The sequence below is a fragment of the Pongo pygmaeus genome, chromosome 2 (assembly GCF_028885625.2).
Source record: "Pongo pygmaeus isolate AG05252 chromosome 2, NHGRI_mPonPyg2-v2.0_pri, whole genome shotgun sequence".
In the NCBI taxonomy this organism is placed as follows: domain Eukaryota; kingdom Metazoa; phylum Chordata; class Mammalia; order Primates; family Hominidae; genus Pongo; species Pongo pygmaeus.
Window position 1 is genome coordinate 203,920,945 of NC_085930.1, and position 23,962 is coordinate 203,944,906.

At 49.3% G+C, this 23,962-nt stretch overlaps 1 protein-coding gene across 1 annotated transcript; it reads left to right on the top strand.

The window, feature by feature from the left end:
* Nucleotides 1-12,361: 12,361 nt before the first annotated feature.
* FAM43A (family with sequence similarity 43 member A) lies at nucleotides 12,362-15,540 on the top strand. The gene has a single exon (XM_054483809.2). The coding sequence runs from the start codon at nucleotides 13,324-13,326 to the stop codon at nucleotides 14,599-14,601; it is 1,278 nt and encodes a 425-aa protein (XP_054339784.1). The 5' UTR covers nucleotides 12,362-13,323; the 3' UTR covers nucleotides 14,602-15,540.
* The last annotated feature ends 8,422 nt before the right edge of the window (nucleotides 15,541-23,962 follow it).

A 23,962-nucleotide genomic window follows, 5' to 3' on the forward strand; every position in this document is an offset into this window, starting at 1 on the left:
TTCTGTGTGCTACACCTTACCCCTCTTACTGAATTGAAGTGAGTTTTGGGAAATGCCCAAGGGACTGCTGACAAGCTGTGAAGTAATTGGCAATGCTTTGAGAAGGCAGTGCTCACAGATGAGCAAAGGAATGCATCAGAACATCATTTCTCCCATTTCCCAATTTAGAAACAGTGTATCTTTAAAATCCTACACATAATCTCCAGAAGTAAGGTATGAAGAAGACCCACGAAATAGAATTAGCAGACAGCTCCTGGCATTCTCTCCAGAGCTAAGTGGTTAAAGGTCAAACTAACTCATGAAGTAAGATTTCACATTTTAATAATAATACTAGGAGGTGAGATAAAGAAACTCACCATCTCATTCCTAGAGCTCAACCAGGAACTTGGGACTTCATCTAGTTTCTTTTTCCAGATTTTGTCACCTCTGGAGAAAATAAACACTTTGGTTTTCCATTGTTACTTTTCTAAGGGCTTAAAAAATCTTGACCGAATAAGACCAAGCACAGTGGCTCACGCCTGAAATCCCAGCACTTTGAGAGGCTGAGGCGGGTGGGTCACTTGAGGTCAGGAGTTTGACACCAGCCTGGCCAACATGGTGAAACCCCGTCTCTACTAAAAATACAAAAATTAGCCCGGTGTGGTGGCACGCATCTGTAATCCCAGCTACTCGGGAGGCTGAGGCAGAATTGTTTGAACCTGGGAGACGCAGGTTGAGTGTAGTGGAGCGCCACTGCACTCCAGCCTAGGCAACAAGAGTGAAACTTCGTCTCAAAAAGAAAAAAAAAAAAAAACTTGACCAAATAAACCAAAGTGATAGTCAGGAGTGGTGAGGAGTCAAAAGGTCATAAAGATTTAATTAGCAGCAACTACTCCTAGCTGACAAGAAAAGGATAGATAATTCTAATATTTCTCCCAAGACGTTACGAAAATGTACCAATGACAGACAACTGAGTCTCAGTCTTCTCATCTGGTTAATGAGGCTAATAACAATTCCTGCCCTGAAGAGGTAACAAATGAGATAATGTTGCAAGGTCATTGCCTAGTAATTTGTGGGGGTACCATCTGGCACAGCTGAACACATTTTCTTTCCCCAAAAACATAGCAATGAAGGTGAAAGCCCAGCTGGATAATTGTGCAGTGAGAAGGACAAGGAGGAAGGGAATTGAGGGTGTTGATAAGACCAGATCATGGGACCCAGATGAAAAGGAAGGAGGTAAGATTGTGGGGGAGTGATGATGGTGGGGATGGAGGGTGGAGCAAGGTGCTGGCTGCTGCCCAAGTGAGGGGGTTGCAAAGATGAATCAGTCCAGGTCCCTGCCCTCCAACTGCAGAAGCCATTTCACCCACACACTTCAGGAACAACACTACCTAGCCGAACCCCTGTCACTGCTTTCTCACGCCAGCGGAAACTCTCACCCACCAGGCTTGTGACTGGAAGATGGGTCAGATCCTCCCGATTCCCCACATAGCTGAACACTTCCGTTAAAGCCAGGATTCTCTGAAAAGCTGGCTCCTGGAGGAGGCTGCATTGATTTGGGGATTGGAAGCCTGGAACCCAGCTTCTGAATAGTGACACAGGGAGTGTTCCCTATTCATGGGGTTGCATAATGCTTGATTTCTACTGCGTCTCAACAAATGTAGTTACAAGCTCTGAAACCCACACCCAGCAACAAACTTTGGAGTTGCTTTCAGCTCTCCAAGTCCACACTGTTGTGCCTCTGGGCTCCACATCTGTCTGAGGAAGGAGAAGAAAGAGAGGGTTGGTTTCTGTTGTTTTTCCTGTCATACTTTGGCCAAAAATGAGTTGGTGGCAGAAAAGTTGCTCCAAGGCGAGCTTGCAGTCTGGTCTCTCCTTCTTTCCCATACGATACACCACCTCCTTCTACAAGATCATTAAAACAGTTTGCATAAGGCTGAGAGTTGTGAAAATAGACATCTGGCAGCCTCTGTAGAGCGTAATTCAATCAGTAGGGAAACTCCCTATGATTATCTGCCATTCTCAGTTTATCCCTATTGAAAATGGGTGGATTCTCACATGAGTTTCATAATTCAGCAGATTTTAAAAAATCTTTTTAATTGACATATAATAATTGTATGTATGAGGTGGTTTCAATACATGTATACATTGTGTAATAATCAAATCCGAGTATTCAGCATATCCATCACCTCAGTTATCATTTCTTTGTGGTAAGAACATTCAAAATCCTCTCTTCTAGTTATTTTGAAATATACAACACAATATTGTCCACCGTAGTCACGCTACTGTCAGCATTTATTGGTGGTTATTACAGTGATTAATTTGAGTCCCTGCGCTCAAACATTGATTTCTTGCCTGTGCAAGGAAATGTGTAGAAGACCTCTTGCTTTGGTGACACAGGCCACCAGATCCTATGTATTTGAACCCATGAACTTTTTCTCAACTCGTGTCATGTATGGAATATCTCGTGTCTGTTATTCAGAGCTGACTTTGCCATTACTTTTTCCCTCTTGACAGTCAAGTGAAAAAGGGTATTGTTATGTTGCTGCACTTGTAGCTGTAGAAGTTGAGTCTCAATAGGGTTAAGTTAAGCAAAGTAAAATAAAGGAGGCTAGAAGTAGAATTAATTATCACCAACTCTAAAATCTGTACATGGAAAGTCCTAGGTTTCTCCCATTCATTCATTCACTCATTCATTCATTCATTCACTCATTCATTCACTCATTCACTCACTCACTCATTCATTCATTCATCACAGGACTCTGAGGATTCAGCACTGGACAAACTCCCTGCCCTGAAGAGCTTACGCTTTAGTGGTGATCAGCCTAATAGAGAGACTCAGCCAGGGTTAAAGAGCTCAAGTCAGGGAGCCATGAACTACACCACCAGGTAGACCTTACTCCATTAAGAGGGCTTCTAACCACCAGGATTTTATGTTTTGTCTCTGAAAGTGATCCATCTCCTTAATTCCCCATAGTAAATATACTAATATATATATGCATGTAAACCTGGATGGTGATGGAATGCAAAACTATGTTGTATGAGGAAAAGGTGATGGAAATGAGACTAGCCTACGGAGGGAGACTCCGGGGGTATGTGCGAACCATTTCCATTTATGTGGAGGACTGTCACAGGAAAAGGAGGAAAGACTGTTCTGAGAAGACACAAGGCAAGAACAACCAGAACAAATGGGTAGAAATCACAGGGTTATAATTTTAGGTTCAATTTGTTGGAAACTTCTTACAATCAGAGGGGCTCAAAGACATATTGGACAGCTTAGTAAGGTAGTGAGCTCCCTGCCACCAGAGGTATTCAAGCAAAAGCCAGATAATCAGGTGTCAGATGTTCTAAGTCAGGTTCAAGCCTCAAAGTGGGTGTTGGAATAAAGAACTGCTAAGGTACTTAACAGATTCCTGACCCTGGTAGGTTCTCTTCCTCTTTATGCTATCCCTTGCCTCATCCCAGTATTTGAAATAGCAAGGGAACAGTGATGGTCTCAGAAATGGTGCCTAGGTTGGCAAAAGAAGGGTGGTGCCTTCACCATGTAACATGAGAAAAAGAGTACATCTTGCCTTCATTGTCATGAGATAGTTGAGGGTACCGCGAACCACCATTTAGCAAATTCAGCCATCATTAGTCACAGATACTACTAACACAAATGGAAATGTTAAAAATAATCAGTTTGAATGAAAGATCCATGGTTTCTGCTTTAAAGTTAATCATGCAGGGGTAATGATTTTTCCTCCTTCCATCTTCAGAGGGGACAAACCCATCTTGACTGGTCCCTGCCTTTGGTGGCACTGAGGAGAAGGCTCGCTTGTAAGGCTCACGGTTTCATCACTCTTGGCTTCCTTCTGGTGCCCTTGCATTTCGGCCTGGATCTCCAAGGCCTATGTTCCTTGTGTTTGGGTCAGGCCAGAGCCTGACTCCTGATGGCAGGTTGTCCATCAGGACAGCTACCTTCTGCATGGGCCATTTTCTTCCTCTGGACCGCTCTCTCCTGCCTCTGTCTACGGGCAATCTGCCCATCCTTCCATGCTTAGCATGAAGTCCACTTCCTTCCTAAAGAGGGCCCTGGTCTTGGCACTGTTTCACTACAAGTTATTTCTCCTGCAATGGGAAATGGGCTACCAGACTCTCAGAGGTCCAAGTGCGAACCTCGTCCAAGGTTCCAAGCAAGCAGCCCATGAAAGGAGAGGCTCCAAGGCAAGGGGCATGGTGAGAACACTTCTGGGGGCTTTGGTCACAGGGTGACCTCCAGAGTTCATAGACCTCTGACTTGTCTATTGGTTCTCTCTCACTCCTGCAATTTCCTGTCATGGGCTCTGTGTTGATCTTTTGTCTTATTTATTTATTTATTTATTTTCAGCTAGCTTTGTTGGAAACATGGCTTCTGTTTTGAGTTAATGGTGTCCCTTAAAATGACATGATCAGGCCTGGTGGCTCATGCCTGTATGTAGTCCCAGCATTTTGGGAGGCTGAGGTGGGAGGATCACTTGAGCCCAGGAGTTTGAGACCAGCCTGGGCAACATAGTGAGACTCCATTTCTACAAAAAAGTAAAAAAAAAAAAAAAATTAGCTGGGTGTGGTGGTGTGTGCCTGTGTTCCCAGCTACTCAGGAGACTGAGGTGGGAGGATCACTTGAGCCCAGGAGGTCGAGGTTGTGGTGAGCTATGATAGTGCCACTGCACTCCAGCCTGGGCAACAGAGGGAGGCCTAACCCCTAGTACTTGTGGATGTGCTTTGATTTGGAAAAGGTCTTTTTTTTTGAGATTGAGGTTTCACTATGTTGTGCAGGCTTGGTCTCAAACTCCTGGGCTCAAATGACCCTTCTGCCTGGGCCTCCTGAATATTGGGATTACAGGCATGAGCCTGTACCAGGTTTGGAAAAGGGTGTTTGCAGATGTAATCAAGTGAAGATGAACTCATACTGGATTAGATGGGCCCTAATCCAGTAAGTACTGTTTTAGAAAGAGAAACATTTGGCTGCATATGCAGAAGACAAAGAAGGCGAGGCCAGAGGCAGAGACTGGAGCAATATGTCTAAAAACCAAGGAACGCCAAGGATGACAGGCAGCCATCAGAAGCAAGATGCAAGGAAGGATCCTGCCTTCTCCCAACCTCCAAAATTGTGAGGATACATTGTTGTTGCTTTCAGCCACCTCATTTATGGTAATCTGTTATGGCAGCTGCAGGAAATACCTACAGCTTTCTTGTGATCTCAGAAATGAATGAGGATTTGCTCAGCTCCCCAATAGGCAGAGAAGGGCAGCAGCGTGCTCCGGGACCCTCGGTGAATCAGGGCTGGAGGGCGGGGGTCTGGATTCCTTCTTGGCCAATCTTGTGTACCTGAGCCTTGGCTCTGATCATGGCATGTCCCTGCTGTAGCGCCTCCAGTGACTCACCACAGCTTATGAGACACCTCCGCCTGCCATTCAGGTCCATCAGGAGTCAGGCCCTGGCCTGACCCAAACACAAAGAACATAGGCTTTGGAGATCTTGAGCAAGTTTCTTAACTCCTCCAAGCTGTGGTCCTTTCCCCCGGAAAAATGAAGATACTAGCACAGACCTGACAACACTCTTAGGAGCATGAAATGTTTGGACGGATCTGACTCAGCACAGTGTCTGACATGTGGTAGGGGCTCAGTGCTTTTGCATTGCCTCCTTTTGCCCAGTTGTTGGATGTTCAACACTGACTACCTTCTGCATGGGCCATTTTCTTCCTCTGGACCGCTGTCTCCTGCCTCTGTCGACAGCAATCTGCCCATCCTTCCATGCTTAGCATGAAGTCCACTTCCTTCCTAAAGAGGGCCCTGGTCTGGGCACTGTTTCACTACAAGTTATTTCTCCTGCAATGGGAAATGGGCTACCAGACTCTCAGAGACCCAAGTGTGATCTCGACCACAACAGAGACCCATCTCACTGGTGGAGTCCTGTGACGGTCATGCTTGACTCTTAACGTCTTTGGGGGCAGTGAGAGCCATTAGCAAAGTGCACTTTTCATTAAGGGGCCCAGCGAGTGGCCACTCAGTCAAGTCACAGGAAGAAGTATGTTTGGCTTTCTGCTCCTGTTCAGGTCATCAAATGAACCTGCGAGCCCCCAAGCAGCTCTTCCTAGAGGGGGAGCAAATGAAGGATGTGGGTTCAACGTGTGTGTGTGTGTGTGTGTGTGTGTGTGTGTGTGTGTGTGTGTGTGTGTGTGTGTGTGTGTGTGTGTGTGTGTGTGTGTGTGTGTGTGTGTGTGTGTGTGTGTGTGTGTGTGTGTGTGTTTAGAAGCTTTTGGTTTTATGTTTAGCCACAGGAAAGGGCCCTGGATTGAGATTCAGGCCACATGGGTCCTCATATTGGTGTGGCCACTAAATTACTGTATGGCCATGCACCTGCGCTGTCAGGGCCTCAGTTTCCTCATTTGTAAAGCTAGGGGAGGTTGACTAGATTATCTCGAAGGGCCTTCCAGACAACGCTCTTCCAGTTCTGACAGTCTGTGCTCGTGACAGTCCCATGACTTTAAAACTAAACACATAGTTAATGTTCGTTCTAGAAACACTTGCCATACATTAATTTGGTGGCTGGCATTGTGCTAGAAGTTGGGGATACAAAGAGTGAATAAAATACAGTCACCAGCCATAAGGAGCCCATAGTCTACTGGGGGAGACAGAGAGTTAAAGACGATATTATAGGCCGGGCACGGTGGCTCGCGCCTGTAATCCCAGCATGTTGGGAGGCCGAGGTGGGAAGATCACAAGGTCAGGAGTTCGAGACCAGCCTGGCCAACATGGTGAAACCTCATCTCTACTTAAAAAAATACAAAAATTAGCCAGATGTGCTTTTGCGTGCCTGTAATCCCAGCTACTCAGGAGGCTGAGGCAGGAGAATCACTTGAACCTAGGAGGCAGAGGTTGCAGTGGGCCGAGATTGTGCCGTTGCACTCCAGCCTGAGCAACAGAGACTCCATCTCAAAAAAAAAAAAAAAAAAAAAATTAGCCGGGCATGGTGGTGGGTGCCTGTAATCCCAGCTACTCAAGAGGCTGAGGCAGGAGAATCACTTGAACCTGGCAGGCAGAGATTGCAGTAAGCCAAGATCACGCACTCCAGCCTGGGCAACACAGCAAGACTTAAAAAAAGACAATATTATAACGGCAAGTGCAGAGGTAAGGATACACACAAGGGCATGGGGAGAGGCGATGAGTAGGCCTAGGCGGTTTACCTGGAGAAAATGGTATCCAAGATGGCTCTGTAAGAATGAGTAAGCCTTGGCCGGGAGAAATGGCAGGAGGAGGTCATATCAGTTAGATAGAGCCACGCAAGTCATGGCAGGAGGGGAAAAACCATCCTCATGAGCATAGGGAGAAGCATAGGCTATTCTCTGTGGCTGGTTCATAAATTAGGAGTCCAGGAGAAAAGAATGAGGCTGGAGACATAGGCAGGTGCCAGCCCTGAACATTCTCATGTGTTACACTGAGGAGTGGGAGTGTACCCTGTGGCTGATGGGAAGCCATTCTGAAGGTTAAAATGGGAAGAGAGAAAAGGTCAGAGGTGTGGTTTGGTAAGTACTGGAAGGTGGCTTTGAGAGAGGCAGGTTGAAGGGAGGAGAGACTTCGGAGCCGGGAGGAGGGAGGTGGGCTTGGGTGTGGACGTGCTGTTTGTAGGTTGGCAGGGGCTGGAGGTTGCTCTAACTGCCTCATTTTTGTGGGGGAAGCACCCGGTCAGTTCTGCTGAGCTCTGGGGGAGCCGGTGGCTTTGGGAAACTAGTGAGGACTTAGCGTATGTGTTGAGGAGAGTGGGAGAGGGAAGAGAGTCGGGATAAGGGAAAAGATGGCTGGATGGGAGGTGTACTGCTGCTGGAACAAACTGCCACGAATGTGGTGGCCTAAATCAACACAAATTCACAGCGCCGCAGGTTAGAACCCAACACGGGCCTCACTGGGCTAAAACCAAGGTGTCTGGTAGCCACCTTAAAGAAGCAAAAAGAAATAGGTAAGTTTTTTGTTTGTTTGTTTGTTTTTTTGAGACAGTGTCTCGCTCTGTCACCCAGGCAGGAGTGCAGTGGGACAATCTTGGCTCACTGCAACTTCTGCGTCCCGGGTTCAAGTGATTCTCCTGCCTCAGCCTCTCGAATAGCTGGGATTATAGGCATGCACCACTATGCCTAGCTAATGTTTGTATTTTTAGTAGAGACGGGGTTTCACCATGTTGACCAGGCTGGAGAAATAGGTAAAATAAATCTTAATAATTTATTTAAATCAACATAGCCAAAATACTATCATTCAATATATAATTAATATAACATTATCAAGATTTTTTGCATTCTTTTTGTTTTACTAAGTCCTGAAAATCCAGTGTGTAGTTCATACTTGTGCATCTAAATTTGGGCCAGCTATGGTTCAAGTGTCAGCAGCAGCCTGTGGCTGGTGACTGCATACTGGGCCGCACAGGCTGCAATGCTCTCCCCCATCTCTTTGCAGGTTCATCTCATTCCTGTCTATGCCCAGAGCCACCTTCCCTGGCCATGCTGTCTAAACCAGCCACCTTCCACTCCTAGCACTGCCTCCTTTTGCCCAGAGCCACCTTCCCTGGCCATGCTGTCTAAACCAGCCACCTTCCACTCCTAGCACTGCCTCCTTTTGCCCAGAGCCACCTTCCCTGGCCATGCTGTCTAAACCAGCCACCTTCCACTCCTAGCACTGCCTCCTTTTGCCCAGAGCCACCTTCCCTGGCCATGCTGTCTAAACCAGCCACCTTCCACTCCTAGCACTGCCTCCTTTTGCCCAGAGCCACCTTCCCTGGCCATGCTGTCTAAACCAGCCACCTTCCACTCCTAGCACTGCCTCCTTTTCTCCAGAGACTTTTCACTATCTGCTATTTCATTAGTTTTGTGTTTACTGTCTGCCCCCGTGCCTCCACCAGAGGCTATAAATCCCATACAGGCAAAGACCTCTCTATCTGTCCTCTTTAGTGCTATATCCCCAGCAACTATGTGATGTTCATGGGAGACTCTCCACAAGTATTTACTAGATGACATTGAAAATTCCAGATTCTTCATGTGTCATCTCTGCAGTCAGTGTCCACTGAGTGGGATGTTGGAGGAGGGGGCTAGAGGAAGGAGCATTATGTAAGATGTAAGGTGGGAGGAAGCTGGTCCAAATCCTCTGTGAGATGAAAGGCTTACTCCTGGATGTCAAGGTTAGGGCTGGGACTCCTGATCGCAGCATTTCCTTCCAACTGCGACCCGGTTGTGTGTAGTTTCAACCACTAGCTTATCCGGTTTGACGAGAAACCATCCACCAAGCAGCATGTCTGCCTGCTACCAGTAGATGGGGCAGTGTCATTAAAAAAGTACACTTTGCAGTTTCTAACCTGTTTCCCCGCTCCACTTTGCTGACAGTCTGTTCTGGAGTTGCCCTGTCTCAGATCTGTGATGTAGACTCCTACATGGTGCTGCCAGCTCTCCCAGCTGAAGAAACGCAGCCTTAATTGTGATGTGTGCTTCAGATGGGGTGGTCAGCTTCTCCATAAGGTGAGGCGGGCCCTAGAGGCTGGCACAGGTCCAGGCCGCAAGGGGACAGCAGGTTCTCCTCCAGGGTATGACTCACACCAGGGTGTTCACATTGGCCTGGAACCTTTCTGTTCTCCCAAGGTTGAAAACAAGCTTATTAGGAAGGCGGTCAAGGCGTGACATAGCCTGGTCAACAGGAGCAGCTCTGTGGGCCTGTGCCGCTGGGACTGGCACTCTGGCTGCTGCTGAACAGCCCAGCCCACCAGTAGACTCCTTCTCCCTGCCTCTGTGGGCCACTGGTGTCCATGCCACTGCATGAAGTGCAAAGTGGGGCCTCTCGCTGAGGCTGAGACAAGCCTTAGCTCCTGCTACTACTCCCTCTTCCTCTTCCCCAAACCTTCTTGAGCCTTGGAACTTTGAGCCATTTGGAAATGATCACTGCTTGAACATGATGTCTGCTTTTGTAGAGTTCAAGATTATGGACCTACTAAAGGTCACTTAACACGGCCTCATTTGATATGTTTTTACCAGAGTCTTTGTTCTTTAGAGCGTGTACTATCTCCTTCATTGCCACTACAAGACAGCCCAGAAATTTAAGGAATTAATGTTGGCTTAAATGGCTTATTATAGTACTAACTACCTCATTCCAACAGCATGTCTGGTATCCCTCCATTAACTCATCAGTGTAGCTGATGAGTAAGGCATTATAGCTCGGGTTGAAGGACCCTGTGGGGCCAGTTAGCCATGAAAAGGCCATTCCTTCCCTTGGAGTGTAAGAGAGCCAAAAAACACAATCAGGAAGCTTTCTTCTTTGATTGTTACAAGCTCCAACTTAATTACTGCATGTGTATGCATCTTCTTTCTTTCTTTCTTTCTTTTTTTTTTTTTTTTGAGACAGTCTCACTGTGTCGTCCAGGCTGGAGTGCAGTGGCGCGATCTCGGCTTACTGCAACCTCTGCCTCCCGGGTTCAAGGGATTCTCCTGCCTCAACTTCCCAAGTAGCTGGAATTAGAGGCGTGCACCACCATGCCTGGCTAATTTTTGTATTTTTAGTACAGATAGAGTTTGCCATGTTGGCCAGGCTGGTCTTGAACTCCTGACCTCAAGTGATCCACCCGCCTCGGCCTCCCAAAATGCTGGGATTACAGGCGTGAGCCACCGCGCCTGGCCTTATGCATGCATTTTCATGCTTCTGTAATTTTGCTACCCTCTGTACCCATAAAGCCCTTCAGTCTTTTCCTATTTGGATAAATTCTGTTCATCTTTCAAAGGTCACCACCTCCATGAAGCCTTTTCTGATTTTCCTAGTCACAATGAATGCTTTCTTCCTCCAGCTTCTCATAGTGCTCTGAGTCTTTCTCATAGCGTTTAGCCCACTCTGTCTTCTTGTCCACATGCATATCTTGCTCATTAATTCTAGTTATTGAGTGCCTATTTGTACCATATTGGGGATACAGGGTACTTGCAGAGAACCCACAGTCCAGTGGAAGCCCAGAGTTGGGTAGAGTTTACAACCTTCATTGGACTAGGAGGCAGGAATCCCGTCTGCTCCTAGCTCAGGGCCTGGCACCAAAAGGTAGTCAGAAAAGTAACTTAAATGGAAACTCAGCATCAACGACTCTGAGAAAATTGAGTTAGAGTTCAAAGGAAGGTTAAAAGTTGACAAAGGTAGAGGGTGGGCGGGGCTCAGTTTTATTTTGTTGGAATATCCCAAGGGAATTTCCAGGCGTGGTTGCAGTGACTCTGGCATGAAGACCTGGCGTGGAAGCCAGACATCAAAGATCCCAGTGGACGGGGATGGTGGGAAGGGATCACTGTCCTCCTCCAGGACCAGGCTGGGAGTTTGATGCAGGATCATTCGGACATTTATCCCACTCCAGCTACACGTCTTTTTGCTTTGACTGACCATACCATAGAGGCAAGCAGGCTGTTTCAAGGGTCCACAAATGAGTTACTGGCTAAGGGTCAAGCCGGTCAGAGGACAACTACACTGTCCAGTTGGCACATGAGAAAAGCAATACTGATGCAATTATCACTCCCATTGGAGGGTGGCCAGGCATTATTTGTCACTCAAATAAAAAACGTCATTTGAATTTTTACTAGGAATTCTCATCCAAAATCTGTCAATGATAGAATGAAACCGCATGACTGGCTTGCCAAAGTAAACTAAGTCCTAACTACACACAAGCATTGGAAATTGTGTGTATCTCAGAAAATTGCTCTACCCTGAGGCCTGACAGCAGGAGGGGGTCTTGCTGGGGTTCGGACGGGGAAGCGCCTTATTCATTGACGGTATTCTACAGTAGTCACCCCAATCATGTTACCACTCACCTCACTTTACACTGTCTGCTGCTTACCTGTGAATACGAGCTCAAGATAGTGAGAGATAAGCCTTGGTGTTTTCTGTGCATTTCTCTTTTCTTTAATGGAATACAATTCTGAAAATAATATTAAACAGCACCCAGTCATTCTCAGAAAGCCGTCACACAAGGAAGAAACCACCATTTTCCCAAACTTTTTGCACAGGAAATTATAATCTGTAATCTCATCTTCTGCCACCTCCCTCAGAAGTTTCGATCAAGACATACATGTATTCAGTGAGTTGCAATTCAGCCTGGGGGGTGGAGTGTCAGGATTCAAGTCTTTTTGCTGCGGGGTAACCCCAGGCCCCAGTGATTTCCATAGACAAAAGAGATGCTGGTGAATTTGGGACGTAATTGGCGGACTGGACCGGTCTCCCCGCTCCCTCGACCAATGGCTGTCACCCGGTCCCTTTAAGAAACCAGGAATCCGCCCGGAGTCGGAACCCAAAACAGATCCTCTTCTCTGCTCCTCCCCTGTCCCCGCGCGGCGAATGGTTCGCGCCGGCCTATATTTACCCGAGATCTTCCTCCCGGACGGCAAGGATGTGAGGCAGGCGAGCTGGTCACCGCTCGCAGCACCGGAGAGGGCGCGCTGCAAAGGCGGGCAGCAGACCGTGGAGAGCCCGGGAGCGGAGCTGGACACCGCCTCGGAAGGAAGAAATGAGGTAGCGGCGGTCCCCGGACCCGGCCATGCCCGTCCCCTGCCCTCGGAGCCCAGCGCCGTCTCCGCCAAGCCAGCCCGGACACTGAGCGGGCCGAGCGCGAGTCCCCGGCGTCCGGCGGAGCGAAGATGCAGTGAGGCCCCGCGGGACTGCTGCGCGGGGCCCGCCGCGGCCAGCCGGACCCAGCATCCGACCGCACTTTGGGCGAGCTGCTGACTCTGAGACCAGCCCAGCCGAGGGGCTTTCCGTCTCCAGCAGCCCTCGGAGGTGGGGAGCACCGGCCCCTGGGCACACTCGCTGTAGAGTTTCCGCGGGTTTTGGCCCCAGTCCTGAGGGTTGTGTGTGTTAGGTGACCCTCTTCACGTTCGCCGAGGAGTTCCTGCATATTCTCGCACCATCCCGGGTGCTGTTGCTGGGGCTCTCTTTATTTATTTGCACGCGCGCTTCTAGCTTTTTTCCTGACATTTTCCACTCCACGCTCGTTCTCTTTCCCTTGCATTTTGTTGCTTGCCTGAGACTCTTTGCCCTCGCCCTTGCCCAGGCTGGGGTAATTCTGTGTGCGCGCGTGTCTCCCCCGCACCAACCTTTTTTGCACACTCGAAGCTGAATATTTTCTTTTTTAGAAAATTTACCCCCACCCCCTGCGGGGTTCCTAAGCACTCTGTCTCCTTCCCTCCCCCCAACTCCCTACCACTGGGCCGCTCCCAGTAGTTTGATTTTTCGATCTTGCCCGGGCCGAGCCTGGCAGGGGCCGGTGGCTCAGCGGGCCTCGCACCCGGCGCTCCGCCGCCGCCGCCCAGCTGCGCCGGGGCGCTCTCCGGAGATGCTGCCGTGGAAGAAGCACAAGTTCGAGCTGCTGGCCGAGGCGCCGCCGCGGCAGGCGTCCAAGCCCAAGGGCTACGCTGTGAGCCTGCACTACTCCGCGCTCAGCTCGCTGGCGCGGGCGTGCCCCGAAGGCGCGCTTAGCCGGGTGGGCAACATGTTTCGCTCCAAGCGCAAGAAGCTGCACATCACTAGCGAGGACCCAACTTACACCGTGCTCTACCTGGGCAATGCCACCACCATCCAGGCGCGCGGCGACGGCTGCACCGACCTTGCTGTGGGCAAGATCTGGAGCAAGAGCGAGGCGGGCCGTCAGGGCACCAAGATGAAGCTGACGGTGAGTGCGCAGGGTATCCGCATGGTGCACGCCGAGGAGCGCGCGCTGCGCCGCCCGGGCCACCTCTACCTGCTGCACCGCGTCACCTACTGCGTGGCGGATGCGCGGCTGCCCAAGGTCTTCGCCTGGGTGTACCGGCACGAGCTGAAGCACAAGGCCGTGATGCTGCGCTGCCACGCCGTGCTGGTGTCCAAGCCCGAAAAGGCGCAGGCCATGGCCCTGCTACTCTACCAGACGTCGGCCAACGCGCTGGCGGAATTTAAACGCCTCAAGCGGCGGGACGACGCGCGTCACCAGCAGCAGGAGCTGGTGGGCGCACACACCATCCCGCTAGTGCCGTTGCGCAAGCTGCTCCTGCACGGACCCTGCTGCTATAAACCGCCGGTGGAGCGCAGCCGCAGCGCGCCCAAGCTTGGCTCCATCACCGAGGACCTGCTCGGCGAACAGCAGGAGCAGGAGCTGCAGGAGGAAGAGGAAGAGGAAGAGGAGCCACCCGAGGTCTGCCCGGAGGAGGAGGAGAACCGTGCGGCAGAGGGAGATCCAGCAGAGGAGGAGGCCGAGGCGCAGCGTGCGCTAGTGGTCGCCATGCACTTTGAGTGCGGGGACTTGTTGGATACCCTGGAGAATGGCCGTGGGGAGGCGCTAGGAGGCGGCGGGGGCTCCCTGGGCCCGGGGGCCGGGCCGCCGCCTCTGCTGCTGGGCAGCGCCTCCGACATGAAGGCTGAGCTGTCGCAACTTATCAGCGACCTGGGCGAGCTCAGCTTCGGCAACGACGTGCGCACCCTGCAGGCCGACTTGCGGGTGACGCGCCTGCTGTCGGGTGACAGCACGGGCAGCGAGAGCTCCATCGAGGGCGGGGGCCCTGACGCCACCTCCGCCACCGCCGGGGACTCGTCCGGCCAGGCCGACGGCGCCAGTGCAGACGAGCCCCACTCGGGCTGAGCTCCTCCGCGCGTCGCCGGCGCTCCACCGTGGCTACCCATCCGTGGTCCCGACAACCTCCCTGTCCCTTGCCCGCCCCCAGGAAAGGAGAAATGGGACATTTGGGGCCCAGACCTACACTTGGAGCCCAGGCCCAGCGTTCCCCTGACCGCTTCCCCCTACCTCCCGGCCCCCGCTCCCGCCCCAGCACTTTTGGCTCTGTTTCGCGTGGGGATGCGCGGAGATGTGAGAGGGGAAAACCCCGCCAGGAGGGAGAGAGAGGTACCCCTCTGGGGTGCGGGTGAGGGAAGGCTGGCTGAAGTTCCTAGTCTCAGGCCGTAGGTGCCTGGCCAGTTTCCTGTTTGTGGGGCAGCTGGGGCCTGAGGAGGAGGGGTTGACTTCTTCCTCCCACCCCCTGGGAGCGGCCCTGCGCTGTCACTGACATCTCATTAAAAAAAAAAAAAATTTGCTCTCAAGGTGTTTGAGGCTTTAATGCAACCCTTTAGCCCTTGGTTCTTTTTGGTGCAAGAACTCTGGCTGTTTACCTCAGACTCAGACCCCTGAAATGTTGCCAAATTCCTCAAATAACTGTTTGGAGGGTGGGGGAGATGAAAGAGAGTTGCATTTTGTTTACAGTTAAAGACATCCAATATCTTAAAAAGGAGTTTTCCTTTAGAAACACACACACACCCTTCCTCTTGCTCAAAAGATCTCACTCCATGATACTGTGTAAAATATTTTTGCACTGTTGTGAAGTATTTTTGACTTTTTTCTGTACATAACTGTGTTCTCAGAGCTAAATGTTTATATCTTTTGCTGTGCAAAAGAAACATGTAAAATGTTGTTCAGTTGTATATACAGAAATGTGTATAAAACATTTTGTTATTTTTTAAAAGTAGCACTGTTCTGGTTCTGTTTGCACGCCAGTGGGGAGAGAATAAAGAGGAAAATTTAACAGAACAGGTGAGCGTCTGGAACTGCTGCGTTGAGGTGGGAGAGGCTGTGTCCAACCCTGGGATGGTGTCATAGGACAGTCTTTGGCCTTTCCTGTGCTTGGAGAGAATTAAGGAAGGAAGGTCCACTTTACGTGCCATCTGGGGCCTTCCTGGACCTCCACAACTCCGGGTGCCGTGTCTGGGACCAGCCTTTTCTTGTATTATCCTGTATTTTTCGCTAAGTTGTGTGAGTGTGGTCTTTTTCTGGTCTTTTGGAGAGGCCAGAGTGAGTTCCATATCGCACTCCCAGACCTGTGAGGTTATTTATGGAGGAGTGACTTCCATGTCTGCTGAGATTTTACTACCTCCTGTGGGCCACGCTAATAATCAAGCGTAAGGAGACTACCTTATCTTTTCCTTTCCAAACAGCTCAGGGAGCTTTAAAGATGAACTAGAAACCCAAAGAGGAGTTCTCTGAGGAGTGGGGCCATCTCTGTTTTTCCTGGGAGGGAAACCAAGGAGAGAGAAAAGTTGACAAGTTCTGATCCTGGTGTGAGTGAGTCACGGTGCAGGTGGGTGGGTGGCTGGGCGGGCTGCAGAGCCCATTTCCTTCCTTGCTACAACCCAGCGTGACCCAGTGGGGGGATGGCGTGAAGGTCGAGGGGGAGAGGAGCTGTTAGAGCGCGGTCTGGGTGTGCATGTTTCAGCGCTTTCATGCTTTCTGTGTGTTTGTTTCTGTGGTAAACTCCAAACAGATGTCTCTAGTTTGGCTACACCCGATCAGCTGGAAGTTGTAATAAGATGCTGCCAAAACTGTGCCTTCTGCAAATTATATTTTCCTTTTGCCCCTTCGGGCCTCTCTTCCTGTGTTGCAGAAATGGATCTCACTCCTGGCCTTCCCTGGTGTCCTGAGGCCACTTTGCTTTGTTTTCATCATAAATATGTTCTGAGCAGCTAGGCCCAGAAATCCTAAGGAGTCTGGAATTCACTGGAACCATAGAGGAAAGGGGGGTGAAAGATTTTCTTCTTATTAACAGGAATGGCTCAGGCATAGAACTATCTTTAAGAAAGAAAAGCAAAGGGGGCAAGTGGAAAATATGTGTATATATATATATATATATATATATTTTTTTTTTTTTGAGACGGAGTTTCACTCTTGTCACCAAGGCTGGAGTGCAATGGTGCAATCTCAGCTCACCGCAACCTCCACCTCCTGGGTTCAAGTGATTCTCCTGCCTCAGCCTCCCAAGTAGCTGGGATTACAGGCATGTGCCACAACGCCTGGCTAATCTTGTATTTTTAGTAGAGATGGGGTTTCTCCATGTTGGTCAGGCTGGTTTCAAACTCCCAACCTCAGGTGATTTGCCCACCTCAGCCTACCAAAGTGCGGGGATTACAGGTGTGAGCCAGTGTACCCGGCTGAGTGGAAAACATTAAAAAAAAAAAAATCAGTCTTAAGGGCCTTAGGACAAGGTCCAGGCCTTTGAATCTATTATATTTTGGCTTGGTTGTGAGTCCCGATCCCTCTCCCTGAATACCTGAGATACATATCATTGAATGACATTAAAAACCCCAGCTAGAGAGAGGTCAGGAAAGTCCGGTCTCAGCCCACTCACCCATCCCAGCCCTTCCACACCAGTGCGCTCACCTGATAAGCAGACGGCTGTGTGGGCCATCACTAGCCTGCGTGACTAGATTTCACATTTGAAATTATTCCCATGCATAGCCAAGTTCCTCTGCTGTTTGAAACTGATGAAGAGATGAGACAGAGTGAAGACAATATGGCTAATACTTGGGAGGCAGGACAGGGTCTGTGTGTCTTCATTCTTATCTAGTTTAAGTGTCCTGTGAGAATGCCAATATTGGCTTTCATCTGTGACTGATAGGCATGTGGTGATTGGTCCAAAAGTTCAGGCAAATAGCGTTGAAACCAACACCATCAATAAATATAAAGCAGCCATCTCTTTAAAGTCTGATATTTCCTCTTATGTGATTTATAAATAGGAAGGGGAGCTTGAAGGTTGAGGAGGAGGAAGAAGAAAATAAGCAGAGGCTGGAAAGAGCCAGCTCCCTTCCTCCCCGTCTGTTTCCTCCCCCTCTCTTCTTCCTCCCCTCTGCTTTTTGGCATCGATCCCCACTGCACCTCGGAGCTCTGACTGATGTAATTCTAGAAGAGATGTGAAGGTGACACGTGATTCACCTCTTCTTACTTCTCAGTCTTCCAGGGATGACATCACTAGAGTAAGAAGAGATGTTTTGAATGAAAATAAAAGAAAGACCCTAAAACTACTTTGCTGCTGGAGCTCAGAGGGAAAAGAATGGAGCGACAAAAGCAAAGCTAAGTCATTAGATAAAATACACCTTCCAGAAAACACCTGAAGTCTGGTTTACTCAACATATTTAGTTTTTCTTTCCTGCAAACTGAGGCTCCTGTTTCTCCATGACTTGACCTGATGGTACTTTAAATGCAGTGAGACACTTTCCACATTCTTTCCCAGCCTAGGTAATCCTCCGTGTTCAACAATGCAGCATCGACTGCATGAAAAACACAGTGACTTCCGGCGGCACGCGGTCCTCCAGGGGTGGCAGCGTGAGTCCGGGAGGAGGCATTCATCAACTCCTCACAGCACAAACATCCCATGTTCACTTCTATCATCTGCTGCAATGTAAGCAGGAAGGTGGGAGGGGTAAAATGGCATAAAATAAACAATAGTATTTCTACCCTCCCAACTATTACAGCTTCAGAGAACCCCCTCCACACACGTGTGTGTGCACATACATGGTTTCCCTAAAGAAACACCTCTCACTGCCCCACAGTCAGCAGAACAGATTTTACACAAATTAGAAAGGCTCTGTTATACTAAGAAAGCACAATTCCCTCCCAAGGGACAGAGCTGTTTTTGAGGGTTCTGCTTGTGAATAGAGAGAGAACTGGTTGGAAGAATCTACCCCTGGCACCATATTGGAGATTTAAAAATCTCCTTGTAGTTGCCAAGGATCATGAGAAACATAGAAATTCTATTAGGAGCAAGTTGCCGTCTTTTTAAACAGGATTTAGTACTTTAATAAGCAGAACTCTTTCCTCTGTGTGGTATGCATCAGTAGTCCCAGCATCTGCTGGTAAGTGATGCATGACAGAGCTAGAAATGTGCACGGACTGCTGGGGTAGGAGCCATGGCTGACACATGGGGAACTACTCAGGGCTCCAGGCAGCCAGGAGCGTGCTCGGCCCAGGGCGCTCTGCACTCTCTGCTCCAGGCTTGTTGCACATGTCCACTGTCTTAGTCCGTTTAGTGTTGCTATAAAGGAATACCCAAGGCTGGGTAATTTTTTATTTATTTATTTATTTATTTATTTATTTATTTATTTATTTTGAGACAGAGTTTCACTCTTGTTGCCCAGGCTACAGTGCAATGGCCTGATCTTGGCTCACCGCAACCTTCACCTCCTGGGTTCAAGTGATTCTCCTGCCTCAGCCTCCCAAGTAGCTGGGAATATAGGCGCCCTCCACCTCGCCCAGCTAATTTTGTATTTTTTTTTTTTAGTAGAGACGGGATTTCACCATGTTCATCAGGCTGGTCTTGAACTCCTGACCTCAAATGATCCACCCACCTTGGCCTCCCAAAGTGCTGGGATTACAGGCATGAGCCACCATGCCTGGCAAGGCTGGGTTAATTTATAAAGGAAAGAGGTTTATTTGGCTCAAGGTTCTGCAGGCTGTACAAGAAGCGTGGTGCCAGCTTCTGCTCTGGTGAGGCCTCAGGCTGCTTCCGCTCATGGCAGGAGGTAAACTGGAGCAGGAATCAAATGGCAAGAGGAAGGAAGCAAGGGAGGGGGAGAAGGGCAGTGCCAGGCTCTTTTGGACAACCTGCTCTCAAGTGAGTGAGAGAGAAATCACTCATTGCCTCTGTCTCCCCACAGGGAGAGCATTAATCTATTCATAAGGGATCCACCTCCATGACCCAAATACCTCCCATTAGGCTCCACCTCCAACACTGGGATCAAATTTCAAGATGAGATTTGGGGGAACAAACATCCAAACTACAGCAGCCACACCTGGATCTGGCTTTACCAGTAGCCAGGGTCGTTTCTGTTCCTTCTGGCTCATCCCTGTTCATAGGCCCAGTGTCCCCTAGACCAAACCCCCACTGCTTTCTCTAAAGCTCTTGTGACCCAATTTGAGCAGCCTGACTAACCATCGTCTTGGTGGTTTGAATGGTGAGAAGATGGCCCTGGAACTTGGCACTCTTTCCTTCCTGTTTCTTGAGATGCTCAGTGGTACCAGAAAAGGACCTTGTTTCTAACCCCTATGGGGAGTGACATTTCTGAAGGCCTCCTCTTCTCCCCTCCTCTTCATCTCTAGCTCATCCTGCTTCTCCAGTTCACACCTCATTCCCCTATGGCACAGGTCCCCACCTGAATTTCTCCTTTCCACAAACCTAGCTGAGATCTTATATTGCCTGAAAGAAAAGATAGCCCAGGCTTTAAGGGAAAAGCAAACCAAGCACATAGGCATTAGCCAGCACCAATCCTGCAACTCCAGGGCATGCTAAGGGACCAAGACCCATGGGTCCAAACTCCTAGACTGATGTGCTTTTAATAGGCCTCCAGTTATTTTATTTTTTTTGAGACAGAGTCTTTCTCTGTCGCCCAGGCTGTAGTGCAGTGGTGTGATCTTCACTCACTGCAACCTCTGTCTCTGGGGTTCAAGTAATTCTCCTGCCTCAGCCTCCAAGTAGCTGGGATTAGAGGCGTACACCACCACGCACAACTATGTTTTTAATTTTTAGTAGAGGCGAGGTTTCGCTATGTTGGCTAGGCTGGTCTCGAACTCCTGACCCCAAGCGATCCACTGGCCTTGGCCTCCTAAAGTACTGGGATTACAGGCGTGAGCCACTGCGCCCAGCCTAGGCCCCCAGTTTTTCTGGCATATAAATAAATTGTTCCCTTTGGGATGGCAGAAACTGGCATTTGGATTTCCCCTTACTTTCCCCCTTATTTGTACTCCCACATTTCATACACAGTAGATGCTTGATGAGAACTATTTCTGATTTTGTTCACCAACCCCTCCACTCCCCAGACCAAGTGTGAATGAATATGTACTAGGTGCATGACGCTGGAGGTAAAGAGGCCGGGGATCTGTCTTCCTGGGGAGAATGCTGCCGGTGGGTAGGGTGCAGCCCCCAGGGGAACTTCGTCTTCTTTTGCTCCCACCCTTGGTATCTGGTGTGGTGAGACCCCATCCTAGAAGAGTGGGTCTAGTTTGTGGATGGAGAAGCTCTTGCCATTGTATCATGGATATGAATCATTTGTGTCCTTCCTAGTTGGCTGAGTTCTTCAAGGACAGGCGTATGTCTTAGGCAGCTCTGATTTACCACACTTAACACAGGGTCTGGAACCTAGTAGGTACTCAGGAAATGCAAAGGAAGGAGTAAAGGAGTGATTCCACTCCAGGAGAGAACAGGTCTCATCAAGCTTAAGGCCATTGTCTAGAAGTAGGAACCAAGGTTTCAAGAATATATGTTTGGTGAGGAGGGAAGATTGGAAATCATTCAATTCCTCAGCTCTCTATGAGGTATATTTAATTCCCAAGAATTTCCTTGGAATGTCCCTGACTTTCTAGGGAGGGGTGGTTCTGGTTTGGAGAAGGATGGTTTATTTGGAATTGGCTTTGAGCGGAATTGGAGTCTTATCCCTGCTCATCCCAGCCCCAAATTAACTGCCCAAACCTCCCTAAATTGTGCCAAATGAAGACTCAAACAATGTGATGGTGTGGCAGAAAGCCAGGGAGACACGGGTCCAGGCCTGGAGTGCCCTGGACTTCCTCAGTGTGTGAGTCAATCAAGTCACTTCCCCTCTTCAGCCCCAGGATCCTCCCAGGTAAAGTGGGTGCCCTTGATTAGACAATAACAAGACTTTCACTATTGTGACTTAAAGAAGCCAAGGTTAAGGTCAAGAGTGTTTCTGCCTTCCCCCTTTCCCTAGTAGGACAAAACAGAAGAAGCCTCTGACCATGGGCTAGAAACTATCTCGGGCTCTGAGGACAGGGCTCGTCTTCAGGACCTACGTTCCTTGACCTTCACCAACGTCTGGTTTGGAAGTGACATTCCCTTGGCCAAGCCAGGAACCAGCTGGTAGATATCCCTTTCATTACCTCAAAACTTAGAGGCCATGGTGGGTCCTGAAACGGGAACTGGCACTGAATCCAAGGGCCAAGTTAGGGTTCAGAGAAGTGTAATCGCTTGCCTAAGATTACTCAGCAAGTTGGGACCACAACTCAAGGCCCCTGACTCCAAGTCCTACACTGTTTTCCTTGAATCCTTTAAGGTGGGGATAAGTTAGTATGGAGGCAACCTAGGTACTGTCCAAGGAAACTTGGCAGAGCCTAAACATCTGGTCAAAGGCCATGAGGGCATCTGGCAGCAGGGAGTTTGGGGCTCCTGGCAAGGGAGACCAAGACCCATTTGAGGAAGTCTGGGAAGAAGAGTGAGTTGACGGCCTGGGGAATGCTTGCCTGTCTGTCTTGCAGCAGGCTCCTCCTGCTCCAGGACTCACCCCTATCCTGGATTCCTTCTCTAAAAGAGTTGGGTCTTGGCTGATGACTGGGGAGTCTCCCTACCCTCTGCTCCAGGAGTAGCCAATCATGGCTCACCAGCTCATTTCAAAATCTTGTACCCTCCTTCATCCTGAGAGCCAGACACAACCTCATCACCCCTTGGTTCCAATCCTTTCATTTTACAGATAGGGAAACTGAGGCCCAGAGAGGGGAAAGGACTTGTGCGTGTGCCACAGGAAGCTTACAGCAGAGCCAGAATTAGAACCCAGGTTTTGTTTTCCCCAGTCTCTTTCTAAGATGCCACACTGCCCTCTTTCAGACACTCTCAGCAACAATGCAGGGAGCCCCACTGCCCTGGGGACACCAGCCAGTTGTATGCGTGTGAAGCTTAGGGCTCTCCCCCTTCTCACGCTGGTAAAGTCTTCACTTTTGCCACCTCAAGCTATTGTTCCTCAGTCTACAGTGAATATCCCAAACACTCACCTAAATGACTTTTCCATGGACCTGACAGTTTAATAGGGGACTCCCGAATATTAAAAGTCTTTGAGATCTAAAAGGCCAAATATTAAGGCTACTTTTAGGCACCATGATAGGAGGAGGCCAGAGTAGGCAGTAACAAATATTTCATTGCAGGGAGTACTTTTAATCACTTTATAGATGTTCTCCTAATACCATAAGCCACGTTCCTAAAGGTTCCAATCTTGCAGCTGAACTCCTGCCCAGAGAAAGAGAAAATGAAGTTTCCACGGTCACATGAGTTCAAGGAGGGAGGGTGGGTCAGGATGCTGGGTCCTGCATCAGCACTCTCTCAGTTCTGTGTTCCAGTTCAGGGCTTGCCAACGATTCCCAGGTACCATTTACAGATCTACAAAACCATCAGCAGTTCCTTACCCACAGCTTCTCTCTGTCCTCCCGCAAGGCTTCCCCTGTAGAGAAACCTGCCTTCATCTTTGTATGTCAACTTGCCCCCAGTGGCTGTGATTCCCAGGGGAAACCTTTGCTGGTGCTCACCACCTGATTTCCAGTAGAGGAGCTCATCTCTTCAAAAGAGCAGCATGTGATTCAGTGCTACTGTTTGTGTCTGCACCAAACCACGCTGCTTATCTGAAAGAGATCCACAGACACACCCAGGTGTATGAGGCCTTCCCTCTCTTGTGTCTGCAGCAGTGGTTGCAGATGAAAGAAACTTACGGAGTCCATGGCTGGTCGGATCTTTCTGGGGGTGTCCACATTGATGAGATCAAAACAGGTCCCAGTCATAAACGACAAATCTGCCACTCCATTCCTCTGCCCCAGGTCTTAGCAAGTGTCCAACGTTACCTGACAAAAGTGGAATTGGGGGCTGGATGGGGTGGGGTGGTGAGGCTGTAAGGTACAGCTAAGGAGAAAGGCACTTAAGACCCAGTTCTAGCACTGGTTTTCCCACATGTTAGCTCTTTGACCTTGGGCAGGCTTCCTTTTGGCACCAATTCTTTCTGTGAAATAGAGCTGGTAGTACCTAATCAAACTCTCTCAGGTTGTGTTTAGGCTCAAAATCTAAATGTTGGACCAGTAAGGGCCTTGTAAAGTGCAGTACAGGAAAGGAGTGGTTGCTGCTGGAGTATTCACACGGAAAGAATATAGTCTGGCTGGGTGAGCTTTGGTGAGGCTCGCCCACGGAGCCAGTGTGCCCATGGGTAGGAAGGTTTTCAGAAACATATCTCATGGCCCAAGGTGGGAAAACCTGAAAAAATGAAGTAATCTATTAAGAGTAGGAAGCAGTAGGTGGGTATTTGAATGGCATGCTCCACATGGAAAAATTACGGGCTAACTTTCCATCCAAAATGCTCAATATCCACATGGGCTACATGGTCATCTCCAGCCCAATCTCCTTCCTCAGCTGTGGCAGGAG